This window comes from Odontesthes bonariensis, chromosome 7, assembly GCF_027942865.1.
Source record: "Odontesthes bonariensis isolate fOdoBon6 chromosome 7, fOdoBon6.hap1, whole genome shotgun sequence".
In the NCBI taxonomy this organism is placed as follows: domain Eukaryota; kingdom Metazoa; phylum Chordata; class Actinopteri; order Atheriniformes; family Atherinopsidae; genus Odontesthes; species Odontesthes bonariensis.
In genome coordinates this window covers 29,584,792-29,602,770 of record NC_134512.1, presented here as the reverse complement: position 1 = coordinate 29,602,770, position 17,979 = coordinate 29,584,792, and the positions used below count along the sequence as shown (strand labels likewise).

At 45.9% G+C, this 17,979-nt stretch overlaps 1 protein-coding gene across 2 annotated transcripts in view; it reads right to left on the bottom strand.

Moving 5' to 3' along the window:
• Positions 1-48: 48 nt before the first annotated feature.
• lrrk2 (leucine-rich repeat kinase 2) overlaps positions 49-17,979 on the bottom strand; it is a 35,775-nt gene continuing 17,844 nt past the window's right edge. For both annotated transcript variants that reach the window (XM_075470498.1, XM_075470499.1), the window contains exons 21-52: positions 14,940-15,055; positions 14,683-14,755; positions 14,242-14,438; positions 13,899-14,149; positions 13,538-13,686; positions 12,430-12,523; positions 12,156-12,342; positions 11,891-12,072; positions 11,466-11,689; positions 11,149-11,276; positions 10,785-11,003; positions 10,508-10,709; positions 10,262-10,350; positions 9,578-9,756; positions 9,333-9,487; positions 9,091-9,237; positions 8,818-9,009; positions 8,454-8,600; positions 8,225-8,337; positions 7,157-7,347; positions 5,921-6,081; positions 5,628-5,798; positions 5,246-5,346; positions 4,188-4,400; positions 3,744-3,937; positions 3,111-3,183; positions 2,780-2,970; positions 2,514-2,666; positions 2,106-2,332; positions 1,525-1,593; positions 1,265-1,395; positions 49-597 (exon numbers count right to left, since the gene is read on the bottom strand). In XM_075470498.1, coding sequence (XP_075326613.1) covers positions 1,271-1,395; positions 1,525-1,593; positions 2,106-2,332; positions 2,514-2,666; positions 2,780-2,970; positions 3,111-3,183; positions 3,744-3,937; positions 4,188-4,400; positions 5,246-5,346; positions 5,628-5,798; positions 5,921-6,081; positions 7,157-7,347; positions 8,225-8,337; positions 8,454-8,600; positions 8,818-9,009; positions 9,091-9,237; positions 9,333-9,487; positions 9,578-9,756; positions 10,262-10,350; positions 10,508-10,709; positions 10,785-11,003; positions 11,149-11,276; positions 11,466-11,689; positions 11,891-12,072; positions 12,156-12,342; positions 12,430-12,523; positions 13,538-13,686; positions 13,899-14,149; positions 14,242-14,438; positions 14,683-14,755; positions 14,940-15,055 — 4,913 coding nt within the window. In that variant the 3' untranslated portion in view covers positions 49-597; positions 1,265-1,270. The remainder of the gene's footprint in view (positions 598-1,264; positions 1,396-1,524; positions 1,594-2,105; positions 2,333-2,513; positions 2,667-2,779; positions 2,971-3,110; positions 3,184-3,743; positions 3,938-4,187; positions 4,401-5,245; positions 5,347-5,627; positions 5,799-5,920; positions 6,082-7,156; positions 7,348-8,224; positions 8,338-8,453; positions 8,601-8,817; positions 9,010-9,090; positions 9,238-9,332; positions 9,488-9,577; positions 9,757-10,261; positions 10,351-10,507; positions 10,710-10,784; positions 11,004-11,148; positions 11,277-11,465; positions 11,690-11,890; positions 12,073-12,155; positions 12,343-12,429; positions 12,524-13,537; positions 13,687-13,898; positions 14,150-14,241; positions 14,439-14,682; positions 14,756-14,939; positions 15,056-17,979) is intronic.

The following is a 17,979-nucleotide window of genomic DNA, read 5'->3' as shown; positions in this document are numbered from 1 at the left end:
ATTTTCCGAATAACGCTCTGGCAGCAACATAAACACAGAGCCGTCACCGTACATAAAATAGCTTTTACTCACTTGTCCTGTTTGACGTCACAGTGACTTCAGAGAACATAAAAAAACAGAAAAACATGTACAAAGCAGGCAGCATCTTGAGATGTTTCGAGTCCTTGCAGACGTGGAGTGATTGAGCTCACAGGCACACACAGATAAACACGCACACACATGAAAATAAATAATCCAATTTACACTTTTAGTGGCTTTTCTTTTCCTTTTGGCTCTCTCTGTAGTTTCTGTGGTGCCACAGGTAAACAAATGTTTCTACGCCGCTCTCAGCCCTGAAAACACGAATTGGATCACCCGTGTCCCTTTAAGGAAAGTGTCACATCACAAAAATGAAAGGACTGTCATCGTTTGAGAAAACTGAAAGAAGTGTGCGTCAACAAAAGAGGAAAGGGAATTTGAGTTTCCTCATGAGTTTGTTGGTCTTCTGGGATTTGAGTCCTGAAAGGTGCACGTGGTTGCCAGACACTGAGGACCCCCTCAGTGTGACTGATGAACACATCGATGTTCTGCAGAGTTCATCCCTTTTGGTGGGTTCTTCTGTTAAAAAAAAGAAAAAATGACTACGAAACCCTGTAAAAATGCAGGGACTGATGATGTAGGTGTGATGTGGTTGTCATGGTGTTTCTAGCTGCATGTTTCAATATACATGCACCATCACTGACACATTCTATCTGTATCAGCCACACAAAAACAGCACGACTTGTTACACATAAAACATACATAAAACCTGACACAAAAACCATGCTCATCCTGAATGTCTCACTATGATTACAACAACAAACTACAAATACAACATGAAGAAAGTCAAGGGCATGCACGCCAGCTTCTGCTCATCCCAATATTAAGGTAAATGTGGTCTTAATTGAAAATGTATTGGCTGTGTTTCTTTTGTTCTGGGATGTTTTATATGTAGAAATGCATATTTGCAAAAGGGGACTTTAGTATGTTGTCGTAAAGGTGGCTCTTCCCTTGATTTTGCTCTGCCACTGTGGCTCTTGTGAAAAAAATAGTGAGTATCGCTGCTTTAAACTTTCGCAGATTAATAGGCGGATCAGGATGGAGGTTTGTCCTTAAACTACAACTACAATGAAAACCTGCACAAAATGTGAGATTTGAGTCTACTGTCAAAAGCTATGACATCAAATCCAGCATCGCTGAATTAAAAGAATTCAACAAGAATAAGATAGTAGAAAAGAATCCAAACCCGGGTTCAGGCGTGGTGGAGCTGCTCTCTCATTTTGGTGGCGATCCGCTCTCTCTTCTCACAGTGCTTCTTCAGGTCTTTGACCTCCATCGGCAGCATGCTGTTCCACACCATCAGCACAGACTCCTCATCTGAGCGCCAAGGAACAAGCGCACACACACACACACACACACACACGTTGGACTTCTGCAGAGAAAGTCACACAGCAAGACAGCTGTTTTGATAAGTGTTTGAGACAAACAACGAGCCCTCGCACTCACCATCGTGACTCTTCTCTTGTGGGAGTCTTCGGCCCAAAACCAGCATCACGTTCTTCCAGTTTAACGTATCTGAACGACAGAAACAAGACGCAGCCACAGAGCTTAGACAGACGGGCTGGTTAGAGGGGCCGCGTTTAAACACAAACTGCGACACATCAATAAAACCAACAGCACACGGCCGCGTGAAAGCACGCCGAGTCGTCTGCACGCAAAACGCCCCGAGAAAACCACGAACCTCAAACCAAACAAAAACCCAGCTGTCCCTTCGCTTATCTTTATTTTCTTTACTTTGTTTTTTTTTTTTTTTAATCAGTTCTCACACTCTCAGTGTGTTTCCACCGTTACAGGCCACACAAGATATGACCTGTTTTTAGAAAACTGACAAGTTGACCCTGAAGTGGTAATGCGCGTTGTTTCACTCGCGTTTGATGTTTTAAGGAAGGCCTGATGGTTGTCATCTCACATGAGACATTAAAAGTCATCTTTATCAGATTGTTTAACAGAGAAAAATCCAGACCGAAGCCGACCAGTTAACTTGCATCAAGGAGGCATTTTAGACCAAGCAAATATCGAGGACCCACGTATGAATGCAGAGGCGATGGAGCGGATAGAATCGCAGTCGGGCGCCATGACCTGCAGCGTCTGGTGTTTGGAGAGCTCCAGCAGCAGCAGGTGGCCCCCTCTAGTGCCGACCCAGAGAGCTGCAGGGCTCTGCACCAGCAGGGCCTTCACTGCGGCCCAGGAGGGCGACGCCTCCGACGACAGCTCCGCTCGGCCGCCCCGCCTGCCTCTGCAGCCGGATTTGTGTCTGCGGGGAGAGCACACATCGATATGTTGCTGCTGTCACATGACCCCAATTTGTCACAATGATTTCCTCATAGGTTCACTAAATCCAAAAGAAAAATCGAGGTGGCAACATGGTGGATGGCGGTTGATGCAACTCACTTTGCAACTGCAGAACAATTTTTCATATTTTAGTGTGCGTTTACCGTATAATCTGAGCGCAGTCGATGCAGTCCACCATCCTCTCGCTTCTCTTGTCCCAAACTTCAACGGTCGGCGTCCCAGATTTGCTCAGGTACACGTATTTATCCACCACCATGCGAGACACACAAGCCTCACCACTCAGTGACCTCTGCTGCCTGCAGGGAACACACAAACACAGGCAGACACACACCGCTGTCACACTGCTACGGTTACGGGGGAAACTGCTCGCTTTGGGAACTTCATTAATCACACGGAGGCGGTGGCTCACTGGAGAATGAGGTTTGGTCTGGTGTCGATGGACTTGCAGACGTCGTAGTCGGCAGAGAAGCAGAGGACTTTGGCTCCGCAGCCGGCCCACACAGACCTGCTGTCCAGCGAGTGCACCGACTGGCCCAGACACATGACCGGAGTGTTGACGTTGCCCATGGTGAGAGTTTTAACCGGCTGCCCGTTCTCCTGCTGGGAAAACAGGGGGACACGTTAATGAGCCGTATTTACAGGCTCAGGAAGCAGAGACAGTTAGAATGATTTGCATGCGAGGCCGGAATGTAAGCAACAAAAGCACAAAAGCAGTCCTGTATTTATTGCTGAGTATTTACCATGAGTACAGAGTCCTCATAAACACTGAGAATTCCATCTGCTGTCCCAGCCAGCAAGTAATTCTTTCTCTGGCTGAAAAGAAAAAGTATATAAATACAGTATTCAATACAACCTTCCACAAGAGAATAGTCTCACACAACAGTCACATTTGGATTCATTTGCCCTGGTTCTTAACTGTTTCCTAACAGGATAAATCCCCATTCAGCTCTCATGTAAAGGTGGAATGTGTAGAAATTGGTGTGGAAGAGGTTGCCGTTGTTTCTAATCAAAATCTCTCTCTCAAAAGCAGCTTTTTGGCAAGTCCATGTACTCTCACACGTTGGCATTCCTGTCGCTCAGCATTGGTGAGAGGCTGGAACGATCTGTCCCGTTTTCATCCACATTATAATGTGTATGTTTGAAGGTTGATGGAAATGGTAAAAACATGAAAATTCTTTGAATTCAGTCAAATAGTTTTGCACTTGTTTGAGGTTTGAAGCCTGGGGTGTATGGAGCCAATATGATCGGTCACGTGACCAATCAGCTGTTTTTGCCTGAAGAAACGCCGCCGGTTTTCTATGACGCGACAGAGTTCTGACAGCAGGCTCAACAGGAGATCAAATCTTTTTCAGTGAGCTTTTACGGAGACTTACGCCCGGCGAGGATGTACGTGGAAGTACAGCGAGGTGACAGCATCGGTGAGGCCCTGCAGGTAGTGCCAAGTGGACACGTCCTGCGTGCTGATGACCAGTAAGGAGCCAGACTGCGTGCCAGCCACCAGCCAATCGCAGGCCATGTTCGGGATCTGGACCGTCACGAGGCACAGGATGGGGCTGGTGTCCACTTCCTGTTTACAAAGGAAATAGCCTGCCTGTGAATATGAACTGTGAGGCGTGGCCACTGAGATACTGCTCACAGCTGCTGTGTTACTGCTGCAGTTGATGCTCAAAGTGGAGCAGATTTTATCTCAGGAGTGAAACATCTGTCCAGCATCCCAGTGGCACTAAATCACTGAATCTAAAGCTAAACATTATTATCACACAACTAGAAGGTTTTAAGTCCCTTTAGATGGATAGAAACTAAGCGTGTGGCATCACCTGTGTGGTGACGGTGTTGGTGTCCAGGTCCACGGCTGTGACGAAGCCCCGCCTCTGGGTGCTGCTGCCCCCGCCGAGCCAGGCTGCGTGGCTGGAAGTCGGGCCGTCGGCGTTTCCAGAGCTCACTGCGATGCACTCAGCGCTGAGCACCCGGGGAACCTTAAGCTCCCGCATGAGACACAGCATTTCACCTGAGTTCAGCCTGTCGAACACCTGCACAAAAAAGGCTTTTCAGTCAGTCACTGTTAGCTGCAGTCGAAAAACAGTGACTGACTGCAAACAGCTGACTAAAAATTGCTTTTTTTCAACTGAGGAACATCTCCAAACTCGGGAAAATGGTGTCACAAAATGATTTGGAGCTGATCATTCATGCATTTGTGTCTTCGCGTTTGGACTATTGTAATAGTTTGTTTTCATGTGTGAACAAGAAGGAGCTGTCTCGCCTGCAGTTAGTGCAAAACTCTGCAGCCAGAATTCTGACCCGCTCTAATAGGAGGACTCACTTAACCCCTGTTCTTAAAGCTCTGCATTGGCTGCCAGTTACCTCTAGGATCAATTTTAAAATGTTGGTTTTAACTTTCAGAGCATTGCATGGTCAGGCTCCACCTTACATCAGTGATCTGATCCAGCCTTACACCCCAGCTCGGGATCTGAGGTCTGGCTGTTGCTCCCAGGCTTTGGAAAGCTCTTCCGTTCTCTCTGCGTTCGATGGAGTCTGTTGACGCCTTCAAAGGGCAACTTAAGACCTATTTATTTGTTCAGGTTTTTTCTTAATTGTCTTAGGGCTGCTATGATTGTCACTGAGTTGCCTTGGCCTTTTAAACTTGTACTTTTATGTACTTCCCGACTGTGTGTTTCTATTGTACCTGTAAAGCGCTTTGTGACCCTGGTCTGTGAAAGGCGCTGTCCAAATAAAGATTACTTACTTACAAACACAGCTACTTTACTACGGTACGACAGTTTCTACACTACTCTGTCTTTTTTTTTTCACCTGCTCCCCTGTCTGTACCCCAAGAAAAATGAAAGCAGCAGCCGTCACACGGCGTTCAGGTTCTCACCAGAGCAGACGTGGGTCGATCCTGGGGGTTTCCCCTCAGACAGTCCTTCATTAGCGCCTGAAAGCCGGGCCACGGTGAGCAGCCATAGTGTTTCACTGGATCTGTGCAAGAACATTTCATTTTCCTACCATTCTTTCTACAAGTGAAAGTCACGTTAACACACTCTCACTAATTCAGATCATCAAAATGGATGATTTATGGATTCATGTTCACGAATATCAAGAAAAATATGAACAAAGTATAAATGTTTCTCAAAAGAATAAAAGTTTATAAAAAACAAAAAAAAAAACTATCTGCAAACGGTGGCCGATCGCCTCAGAAAAATAAGAACAGATTGAGAAATGACCGGTCTGATGGTCAGAACAACTGATTTATTCATTACCTGGCAGTTTCCCCTGCACTGCGATCTCATCGAACTCGCTGGGGAACTTCATGCCGTCTGAAATGCGCTCGCCACACGTCAGCAGGTCGTAGAGCAGCAGGCCGAAGGAGAACACGTCAGCCCGCTGGTTGTAGATCACATTACCGCGGGCGACCTCTGGGGCTCGGAAACCTGGCAGATACACAGCATTCAGCTCAGAATGGAGTACTGCTTAACCCGTAAGGATGTCACATCTGGGGGCAAAAATCTCTTTCGGGGTTTAGGAGAAGGTAAAAGGTTTGTGTCGGTCTCACCTGGTGTGCCCTCCGAGCTCCTAACTCCCATGCTGCAGCAGTACTGGGCGATACCGTAGTCTGTGATCTTGGCGACGATCTCAGAGTCGGTCTTCAGGTTGAACAGGAGGACGTTGTGGGGCTTCAGGTCTCGATAGATAATCATGGCGGAGTGAAGGTACCTGATCACAGGGATCACACAGTGACTGAATGGGATTCATTTTCAAATGTTTCCATGTTTTATTTCATGTTTTTTTCATGTTTTTTTTCCCCATCTTGTGCAGGAGATCATTTTGGATTATCAGACCTCACTTTCTATGGGCTCAATAAGCTTTAGCTGGCCATCAGTAAGTGAAAAGACAAAGAGGTGTCATTTTAGGCAATGTTTTAGGTAAACATTTTATGATTTGATTCCTCCTAACATGGGTAACTTGACAAAAGCTCTTCACTTAAAGGGATAGTTTGCCTCTTTTGACATGAAGATGTATGACATCCCATACTAGCAACATCATTTATGAACATTGACTTACCCCCCCCCCCGCTGCGTCCTGTGAGCCGAGTTTCGGCCTCGTTTTGACGTTGACAAAAGTAGTCCGGCTAGTTGGCTGGGGCCACAAAAATAAAGCGTTTTACTTCTCAAAACAATATGCGTTCAAAAGAGTAATACATTTGCATCACAAAATCGTTCTCCAGGAAAAAGTCAGACCTCACAATTCTCTTGGCGCTATTTTCTCTCCCTTCGTATCAATGCGTGCAGCCGCCTGCTGACAGCCGCACCCGTTACAGTGTTTACTGCTGGGTCTGCATTTCGGTCTGCACGGTCTACACAGCCCGTAGTGATACGAAGGTAGAGAGAAAATAGTGCCAAGTGATTGTGAGGTCTGACTTTTTACTGGAGAACGATTTTGTGATGCAAATGTATTACTCTTTTGAATGCATATTGTTTTGAGAAGCAAAACACTTTATTTTTGTGGCCCCAGCCAACTAGCCGGACTACTTTTGTCAACGCCAAAACGAGGCTGGAACTCGGCTCACAGGACGCAGCGGGGGGTAAGAAAATGTTCATAAATGATATTGCTAATATGGGATGTCATACAGCTTCATGTCAAAAGAGGCGAACTATCCCTTTAATTGACCTCAGATCTGTTTATGCAGTACTGCTTGTTACATGAACGAGGTAAGACATTCATAGCTTGTGTGCAAACTTCGAATAAGACAACCGAGGACAAGTTTTTTAGGACGTCGAGTCATTCCTACCTGAGTCCATCTGCCACCTGCAGGGCGATCCTGTGCTGGAGCTTTTGGTTGAGGCTACTGTTCTCGTGCTCAAAGAGGGAATCCAGAGAGCCTCGCATAGCCAGCTCCATCACCAGGACTTGAGGAGCTGAGCCGGCTGCCAGCAGACCCACCAGGCTGGGGTGACGGAGACGACCTAACACCACCAGTTCCTGAAAAGCAACCGATGAAGGAGAGACACAATGACAGGCAGGGTCTGGTCAGTTCTGTTCTAAAAAAAAAAAAGGCTGTTAAACAATTTCATTTCTAGAGGGCTGCGGGGAAACAACCGCTTTTTCTTCCATAGATCTTTTATTCCATTATTATGATCCCGAAGTTTCCACTTTTAAAAAAAAAATCTTTTCTTCCACTTCAGTTCTGATCATAACTACCAAGTTTTCAATTATTTTCAAAAAATTAACCCTTTAGATGCCAATTTGAACTTTTTAGCCCAAATTTTAAGCCTTCAGGTGCCAGTATTTTTAAAATATGGAATGCAAAGTGGAATTATTGAGTAGGGATAATTATGGTCTGGGACATGTCAATGATTAGCAACAACATTGATTTTTAGGGATTTTAATTTTTTTTGTTATGCCTATTTAAAAAAAAAAAAAAACTCCTTAATTTCTGAAAAGGGACATTTTTGTCCCCTTCTAAAATGATCCCGAAGATACCATATGTTAATATTTTTTTCCACTTTTAAAAAAAAAATCTTTTCTTCCACTTCAGTTCTGATCATAATCACCAAGTTTTCAATTATTTTTTAAAAATTAACCCTTGAAATACCAGTATATGAGTTTTTTTTTCTACACAATGAAAAATTCCATTGTATATGATGTGTGTTTTAAATTTGAAAAAATAGTAAAAAATGCACAACTGGACCAAATATGATGAGTATCACTATTTCTAGTGTGAAATTAGAGGAGAAAGTACACCCCAAGTTGACAAAAATGTCCCCTATCAGGGATTAGGGTTAAGGAAGGAACATTTGGCTGTCAGAGACATTGAACTGTGGAGAACTCAATAACAACAGGGACTTTTCAGCTGTACCTGTCTGAGGAGTCTGTAGATGTAAAGCTCTGACGCATGTTTGTTGAATATCTTCACAGCCACCTCTTCATTTTTATAGACGCCTCGATAAACTGTTCCAAACCCACCGTCGCCTGTAAAAGATGATACAGATGTTCACATTTAAGGTCACTGGAAGCAAAACTACAACAGCGTTGTAGGCAGAGAGAATCTTGCTCTTCTTATGGCGTATCTCCTAAAAAAGCAGTACCTAGTCGGTTCTCTTTACACATGTCTACTTCCAGTTCTTCACTGTCCAGTATTGTTCCCGCAGGCTGGTCACTCAGTACCAAGTCAGGGGCGATCTGAGCGATGGGAAGTGTGCAGCGGGGATCCTCTGAGTTCACCAGCAGAAAATCTAGGATTGGCAATATCGAAATTTCTTAGATACAGCGAACAAAGCTGAGGACATGCAAGCAGGATGACTCAAATGAGGGGTTTCTGATCCCTTTTGGAAATTCAGCTCACTGTAATTTGCACCTAAATCTCACAGATTAGAAAACAATTCTTAGCTAAGTCATTAGTTGTATTATCAGTCCAGGAGGAGATCTTTCAGTGAGATTCACAGCATGTACCATGATCAGAATAGCTAAAAAGGTCCTCCAGCAGAATCTTGCTCCATTCCTGTCCGTCCTCAAAGCTGTACAGAGCCCACCTCTTTAGCAGAGCTTCTCCGCTGCCGTGCATGTCAGTGTTCAGCAGACCAGGGAACCACTCCTCCAGCACGGAGTCGATGTGGTCCACCACCTGACCCAGCAACACCCGGCCTGGGACAGCGGAGACAGCGGTTAGCATCATGAGGAAAGGACAGGATTCTTTCAAAATGTTCTTAAAAAACGTTGTGGCACCTTTCCGTGAAGACGGCACAGTTATTCTGACAAAACTGGAGGGACTTCCTTCTTCTGAAGCAGCCTCCACCAGACAGTACGCCTCCGGGGACCAGTTCAGATAAATCCCTCGCCTCCAGTAGATCCGGTTGGGTCGAAGCACTTTTTCTGGACAGGACAGTGTGAGATAGATTTTATTAACCAAGGCCTTCTCTCTTTAAATCATGCACAGAGGAACAGCACTGGAGCAGCAATGACTTTACCTCTCCCGCAAAGCAAGTAAGAGGAGACCTCCAATAGGCGGCTGATCTGCCGAGACCAATAATCCATGGGGAAGTACGGCATCTCATACAGACGCACAATCACCTCCGAGTTCTCACAATGAGGCAGCTCGATTTCAGGTCTGTGTTTGGACAGACTGTGGATGATGGCATGACTGGTCAGTGCTTGAGACAATCATGTGTTGGCACTCGTCTCATTCTTGACGATCTCGACGAATGAAACGTACCTGCCGGGCACCAGCAGCTGGTCCTCGCCGAAGGGTAGAGCAATCTGAAACTTCTCCAGAAGTTTGAAGAACTGCACCAGGTGGCTCTTTGGGAAGCATTTGGTCTCAAACAGAAACTTTTCCACGACAGAGCGCTGAACGACTCCTTTGGGTTGCTCCCAGCTCTTCAATGTCAGATTCTACACACAGGACGGATAACACATCCTTTTGTCAATCATATAACACGACATACAGTGACCAGTGGAGAGAGAGTTTGTGTCTCTGAATTTAAATTGTCCCACCAAGGTAATTTTTTTCCCTTGGATGACCACACATGTCTGGAATGTAAATGTAAATGTATTTTATTTATATAGCCCTTTACAAACAATCATTACGATGAACCGAAGAGCTTTACAGTAGGTAATAAATAAAGAGAAGAATAAGTAAAAACAAATAAAAACAATAAAAGAACAGTGAAAGCAATAAAAAACAACAAAATCGAAAAAGATAAAATAAGCTAAAAGTGTCATACTGGGTATTAGGATAAAAGTCTTAGAAAGGTGTCTGGAAGGCTCATAACATACCAGAAGATCTGTACATGTAACTTTTCATGCTCATTCTGTAACTGTGATACATCACGAAATGTTGCAGAGCTTAACAATAATCAGTTGGGCTTATTGACATGTACGTGTTATGCGTGCTTACCTGAGAGAGGATGCTGCACAGCCACTGCGGGTTGATAAAATAGTGCTCTTGCAGCTGAAATGCGGGATCATCAAAGTGCAATAAAATCCCTAAAGTGACAAAAACACAAAGTGTTGATGCATGGAGGCACGATCGGTGTTTGAAATGTCAAGAAAATTCCTAATTCCATTCAGCTGAGATGCAAAAGAAATGTCAGCTTGCATCAGAAGCACCAGCCTCTTAAACCGAGCCCCGCTCCAGACTGACCGACTTCACTGAGGAAATGGATGGCGTGGGGCAGCTCGGCCTCCTCCAGCTGCAGCTGACTCTCCAGGATGAGCTGCAGAAGCTTGTGGTGCCTGAGGACGGGGAACTCTGGAGGGACCACGCTCCTCTCCTGGAGAAGCCTGCGCTCCAGCTCCACGTAGCTGTCTGGCACCAGCTGACCCATAACCGGCTGGCCCTGGATCTGTGGGAGAAACGGCAGACGGGTTGAGAGGTAATGTGGGGAGAGGAAATGAAATGCTTTTTTTTCCCTTTTTACCTTGAAGTTTTCGACCTCCCTGATGATGGCCTTGCGGAGTTTGGCAATGGAGTCCGAGTCCTCACAGAAGGAGACCATGTGGTAATCCCTGATGACAGGGAAGCCCTGATGGCTTAGCAGCTCCTCTCCGATTTTGCTCAGGCAGGCCTGGAGCTGCGACTCCTCGCTCATATCTGTGTGTGTTCCCACTAGGATGACTGGAGACAGTGGAGCTACTGCCTGAGGGAAAGTTGCAGACATTTTTTCTAAACATGTCATAGAAAACCGTGCATGCACACTAAACCTCTGATCTCAGTCTACAGATACTTTCATTTCCAGCCATCTTAGCTTTTTGACACGGTTTAGCTTCGGTTTATGAGCTCACTTTGATGTTGAAGAGCCAGGGTTTGAGAGCATCCACCTGACTGGCTCCTCTGCTGATGTTGTAGACCACCAGGTAGAGAGCTCTTGACGTCAAGAAGTGGGGGTGAGAGCCACTGAACTCCTCTCCACCTGCGGGGCAAAGAGGCAGGAAGAGACACTACATTACACCAGGATTAATGAGAAATCAATCTCAAAACTGAAACTCGGAGAGTCAAACTGCGCATCTTGAAAAAGCACCTGGTGACAAGCGCTGAAAATCAGTCCTTGTCCTACAACGTGCAAGAATTGAGTACTTTCTGATTTCATACGCAGACCAACCTGAGAAGTCCCACACGTTCAGCACCATTTTCTTCTTGTCCCGCTCCCTTACGGTCCAGTCCAGGACGTCGATGCCAACGGCGCTCTGCTTTGAGTTTGACTGGCAGCGCTTCAGCTTCATCAGCTGCTGGATCATGGTGGTCTTCCCACTGCCCGCATTCCCCACCACGATGAGCTTCATGCGGTAGTACGGCACTGCCTTCTTCAGCCGCTGCTGCAGGAATCTAAGAGACCAGAGCAGACGCTGCATGTGGGTTTGTTTTCAGTGCGGCTGAGTGGATTTGATCTTATTAAATCTCTTCTACAAACAACAGTAACTGTACACTTGTGTAATTTGCACACTGGGGTTTATGATGTTAAAGGACTGTCATTCAGAGTTTCTTTAATATTAATGGCAACAGAAAGCAGGCCGGAAAGCCCCAGACCTGATTATGTCTTTGGTCTTGCTGCCGATGAGTTTGAGGTCCAGCTGCAGTCGAAGGCCGTCCAGCGGCAGGTCCCACAGTCTCCCGAGTTTTCCCATTTCATCTGGGAAGGACCGCAGGCTTGTGTTGCGACTCACGTCCAGCGAGGTCAGGCCTTCCAGCAAGCCGATCTGTGGAGGGATCTGGACGCGAGCGACACAACCATATTAAAGGCCGGCCTTTACAATCATCTGCCGTGCATCTACTCCTGCATGCGATCCTTCACCTCAGTCAGCTTGTTGTCGCTAAGGTGGAGTTTCTCCAGTCGGGCCCATCTGTGCACTGGTCCGCTCAGATCCAGAGCTTTGATGCAGTTCTGACTGAACATCAGCTCCCGAATGTTGCTGGACACCCAGAGTCCCGGGCCAGGCAGAGCAGCAATGTTGTTGGTCCTCATGTCCACTGACCGCAAGCTGGACAGAGAGGAAGCAGGGACCCCTCTGTTACCGACTAAAGTGCTTCTTAGGGAACAAACGTTTTCCTGCGAGAGTCTGACTTACTTTGGGAGATCGAGTATGGCCTCAGGAATGTGAGAGAAGCTGTTGTTTGCTAGTTTCACTGTTGTGATCTTGGCTGGTGGCTGTGACAGAGAACCTTAAGGAGACAGCGACCATCTTTAGATGTTAGTGCATTAATGAATGTGAAATCAGCCTTTACAGCGATGACAACTGCCGAAACAGGCGTAGGCAGGTTTCCGGTTTCAAGGTACAGCGCGGTTTTACAAAGTCAGACTTTCTAAATCACTAACACTTCCTGTCACACCATCCTGTGGTATCACTGGTTTCATATCCCTGAAAAAGAGAAAGAAAGAGCAGGGATGCTGCCTACAATAAATCCCCTCCACTGGTTGGTGTGAGCTGTATGTATGTAAGGTCAGGTGATACATTCTTTAGATGTAATTCAGTACTATACACTATTTAAATGTTTAATATAAGTTCCAAAAATTCTATATATGATCCTGTGAAACTGTGATATAGTGTTGGGATCTCATGCCTAAATTCAACTGTAACACACCTGAAAGGGATTCCTTTCTGCTTTGCTCCAAAAAGGTAATTTCTTTACATTTTGCCTCCAAGCAGCCACACTTCCTTGCAATCTTTTAAAGTGATCTTGAGCAAAACTTCTCCAGGCTTTCAGGAGCGTTTTCAAAATTTCACTTTGGCTTCTTTTTCATGCATTTTCAGTCCAGTTCGTCAAGCAGAGCATTTTTCAGAGGAACATTGCACTGACCCATGTGTCATTCGAGCACTAAAAAAGGCCCCGTTCCAAGGGATGAACCGGTCAGGAAGCCTGGAGAACTGTTCCTGAAGAATACTTTAAGAAATGACAACAAAGCTCGTCTAAGAGGGTTCAGGCATTGTTTAAGAAATAAAGGTGGTCACCAAAATATTGCCTTTCAAGCCCGTAAGAATTGTGCAAACTCTTACTTTAGCTTTTGCACGTTTGAATCAATCGCTGCACCTATTTCCTGTTTTGCTGACAACATGGACAGCATAAAGAAATTCCTTTTGCACAGGATCGCATGTCATATCATGTCAATTCTATCATTCTGATAGCTTTCTCATCCCCAATTTTTTTCAAACTGAACGCTAAGTTGACGGCACTCACAGATTCTGTTCGTGGAAGCGTTCAAAGTTTCCAGTTTGGGGCAGCCGGTCAGGAAGTCAGGAGAAATCCTCTCCACGCTGTTCTTGCTCACATCCAGCAGCTTGATCTCCGGCAGACACAGAGGGGTGCACAGCTCAGTTATACTGTTACTGAAAGGACAAAGGTGAGAGGAAAAGTGCTCACTTTGCTGCAACGCCGCAGATGCACCATGCAAAGACCTGATTAGGCTTTCTTTAGGGATATTAAAACAAACGCAAATATGTAGCGTTTTAACCTTCATTCATTGTCTTTCTTGAAGAAAGAACACGCTCCAAACATGGTTTTTATTGGTGTCAGACTGCCACCTTTCCAAACAGCCTACCCCTCCATAAACAGCTCCTCCAGCTGCTCAGTGGTGCGGCCCAGCTCATGAGGGAATGTGGTGATTTTGTTGAACGAGAGGTTGAGCTGCCTCAGTGACGGGCAGGTGACAGCGGGGTCGAAGGTCAGTTCGGGGCCGACGCAGTTCCGGGAGACATTCAGCATGCTCAGCGAGGGCAGAGACAGCAGCTCCTCCGGCAGAGACTGAAGCTGGTTCCCCTGCAGGTCCAGCCGGGTCAGGCTCTTCAAACTCTGCAACCACACCAAAAAACAAACGAGAAGAAAGCTGCCGCGTGCGTTCCCTGTTATCGTTAGATCTCTGGTGACTCTGTTCGGACCATTACTTGGCAGATGGCAGAAGGAAACTCCAGCAGACTGTTGTGGCTCAGGTCCAGGCGGAGGAGATGCCACAGCTGCTGCTGGACAAAGGCATCGTCCATCAGACAGGACAGCGAGTCCAACTCGTTCCCTGAGAGGTCCAGCAGGCGGATCCTCTCCCTCTCCTTGGGCAGAGCAGCAGAGTTCTCACCAGAACCCAGCACTGATGAGCAGAACACAGTCGTTAGTTAGCGCTCGTCATGGCAGTGGTGGAGCATGTGGATACAGCTTTGCCCTTTTCTCTTTTACTGAAGCAGGAATTATTTTCAATAAACATAACAAACAGGCAACAATCACACCTCGTCAAAATGTCGAGTAAACGTTCCACAACAAGAGACATTTGCACACGATGTTAAAGAAAGAAGCGAAGTGGGCCCACTGAGCAGAAGTGAGCCTGATGAAATTACATTTTTGGCTGGAGCCCGTCCTTCCAAATCTTCTTTGCAGAGGCTCGCTGTTCTCACTTTCAGTTTGTCCGCTCTGAACGGGAGGAAAAAAAGACGGGAAACGGGAGAGCTAACTGAGAACACCTGGAAGTTAACAGTCATCCGTAAGAAGCTTTCACACGCCCCAGAGTGAACAATGTGCCGACAAATGGAGTTGGTAACAAAATTTGGGACAAAACAGAAGAATCTTGATGTGCATAAAAAAAAAAAGCCTTTACCTCTGCGCTGGCGTGTCTGCGGCGTCCCTGCTTCCTTTTGAAGGATTCCCCCCTCAGCTCCTCTGATGAGTTGTTATATGACTTTAGACAAAAAGGACCGGACACTGAATCGCTTCCTATAGAAATAAATAAATTAAAAATTAAAATAAATCCAGGTAAACTTTATAAGAACCCAAATCAAATGTTACACTTGCAATGAATCCACATTTTCGTTAATCAATTAGAAGGAGGCTGTAATAGGTGGCTTATGAGCCTACAAAAGTCTCCATAGTAATGATGTTGAAGGCATAGGTTTAATGATAAGCAACTTTATCAATGATTTTCAACAAATATGGCTTAAAATATGTTCATTTGAAGCTGCAGGGCCACTGAGATGAGGAACATTTTGACTTTGCTTCAATTCAAAGGACAAATGCAAACTGAACACTGATGTGAGCAGAAAGAATCATGAAATGAATTTATTTTTCCTTCACGTACTTACTGGCCTGAGTTTGAAATTCAGACTGAAATGTATCAGAAAAGCATTTACAGTACTGTGCAAAAGTCTTGAGCCGCCTCTCATTTATTTATGTTGCCAGGCAAACAGGACACAGGTGAAGCGATTTATAAAAACACAAGTAAGTACAGTATTTAAGGAAAACGCAGAGTTTGCACTACTTTAATGAGTCAGTGTTTGGTATCAACACAGCCTGAACCCTCTTAGACTAGCTTTCTGTCATTTCTTTAAGAAGTCTTCAGGAATAGTTCTCCAGGCTTCTTGAAGGACACCCCAAAGCTCTCCTTTGGATGTTTGCTGCCTTTTGTTCCGTTCTCTGTACAGATGATCCCACACTGCTTCAGTAGTGTTGAGGTCTGGGCTCTGGGGAGGATTCATCCCTCCATCAGACCTGCTGCCACTGATTTTCAGTCCACTTCTTGAGTCATTTGGCACAGCTCAGCCTTTTCTCCCTGTTTCCCTTCCTTCAGGATGGCTTTTTGACAGCCACCCTTCCATGGAGACCGTTTCTGATGAGGCTTCATTCAGTGAACAGCAGCTGAATCAGATACTGATGAACAGTATGTGTTGAACAGATGAACAAATACTGTTCATCTGCTGTAGACAGTGTCACGATCATGCTTGGCTGTTGTTTCTGTTTGGTTTCGCAGTCTTAGGTGAGGGCGGGGCAGGTTTCCTGGGAGTCTGGGGCACCTGTTCTTCATCTACCCTCGTCAGAAAACCCTTTTTAAGGATCTGCAGGAGCTCCAGTCTTCGCCAGATTATCTCACTTCCTGAGTGGCAATACGGCTCCCTTCTATATCTCCAGAGAAAACCCTTTTCTCAGCGTTACCTTGTGTCTTTGTCTTCCACAGTCTTGCTCCTGTTTCCTGGTCTCTGAGCTCAGGTAGCTCGTGCCTGGATCTGCATCACAGTTGGATCATTCACTGCCTGCCTGCCTGCTCGCCCCACTGCTGACTCAGAGCCCCGGCGTGCAGCCAGCACCCTCCTCTCCTACCTGGATTCCCATTTGAAATCAGTAAGGACTCACCTGCGATCAATATTGGATTTATCATTCCTCTCAACCCTCCAAACCATTTTTTCCTGTAATCAGAGCATCTCTTTCCCGGAGCCGCCCCCAAAACACCACTTCAACTCAATAAACTCCGTTATCACTTTCACCTCTGCTGGCAGCGTCTGCGTTTAGGTCCTCACATCAACGAGACAGCTCGTTGGGGTGGTCGGTGGCATAGTGGGCTGAGCAGGTGCCCCATGTGTAGAGGCTACAGTCCTCACTGCAGCTGCCCGGTTTGAGTCCTGGATCGGACGGCCCTTTGCTGCATGTAATTCCCCCTCTCTCTGCTTCCTGTCTCTCTTCAACTGTCCATTAAAGGCATAAAAGCCCCCCCCCCCCCCCCCCCCCAAAAAAGAAGATACTGGGCTAGTTGACCTAGCGTGACATAGTTTTTAGGTCAGACACTTCTTCTTTTGTCTTCAACTTGTCCAGTTTCCGAAAATGAATCGAGATCACACTGAGATATGAGCACGCTGAGCCAAGTTTTCGGCTCATAATTCATTGAGAATCACCTTGCTGGCGTAAACATGCTTTTTTTTTTGTCATCTTTTATATTTTTTTTGTATAACCAACAAAAGGAATTGGAACAACATGTATTTGTAGCTTCCAGGTTCAACTTCCGGCTGGGGCCTTTCTGTGTGGAGTTTGCATGTTCTCCCCATGTATGCGTGGGTTCTCTCCGGGTACTCCGGCTGCCTCCCACCGTCCAAAAACATGCATGTTAGGTTAATTGGTGTCTCTAGAATTGTCCCTGTGAGTGAGTGTGTGTGGTTGTTTGTCTCGTTTGTCTCTATGTGGCCCTGTGATGGACTGGCAACCTGTCCAGGGTGTGCCCTGCCTCTTGTCTGATGACCGCTGGGATAGGCTGCAGCCCCCCCGCGACAGATTAAGTGGGTATAGAAAATGGATGGATGGATGTCTTTGTAGCAGGCTGCTAGTGACAAAGTGTCAAATGTGTGTTAAAACTAATTTCAGTGTTCAGTGACTTGGTAAAATAAATTCTGGACTGCCAATGCCCACAGAAACCTGGAGAACTGTTGCTCAAGAGCATTTTAGAAGATAACGAGAAAGGCTAACTGCTTCGAGGAGAAATCTAAAGAAATGAGGGGTGGCTCGTGACTTTTGCACAGTACTGTAAATCTTATCAGCGGGACGAGAGACTACACAAAGACTTAGGATCATGGGTCACAAAATGTTCATTTTGGAAGTTGAAAAATGTATGAAGTACATGATGTTCAGCTTTGTTTTTGAGAAGAGTGGCCAACAGCACAGCGAGGAGACGTTATTAGAATGGGACTATCTGCCTGACCGACTCTGCCCTCCATCGGGCGTATTAATCTAATAAAGCGTCAGTCACAGTCCATGTCTGAAAACATTTGGTGTCTTTGTTGGAACTTCTCAGTGGATTACATTGACATATTTGGGTCAAACTGTTACTCTTCACCAAATCTTAACCCCTGATGATGCCGTGGAGGACGTAACTTTTTCTG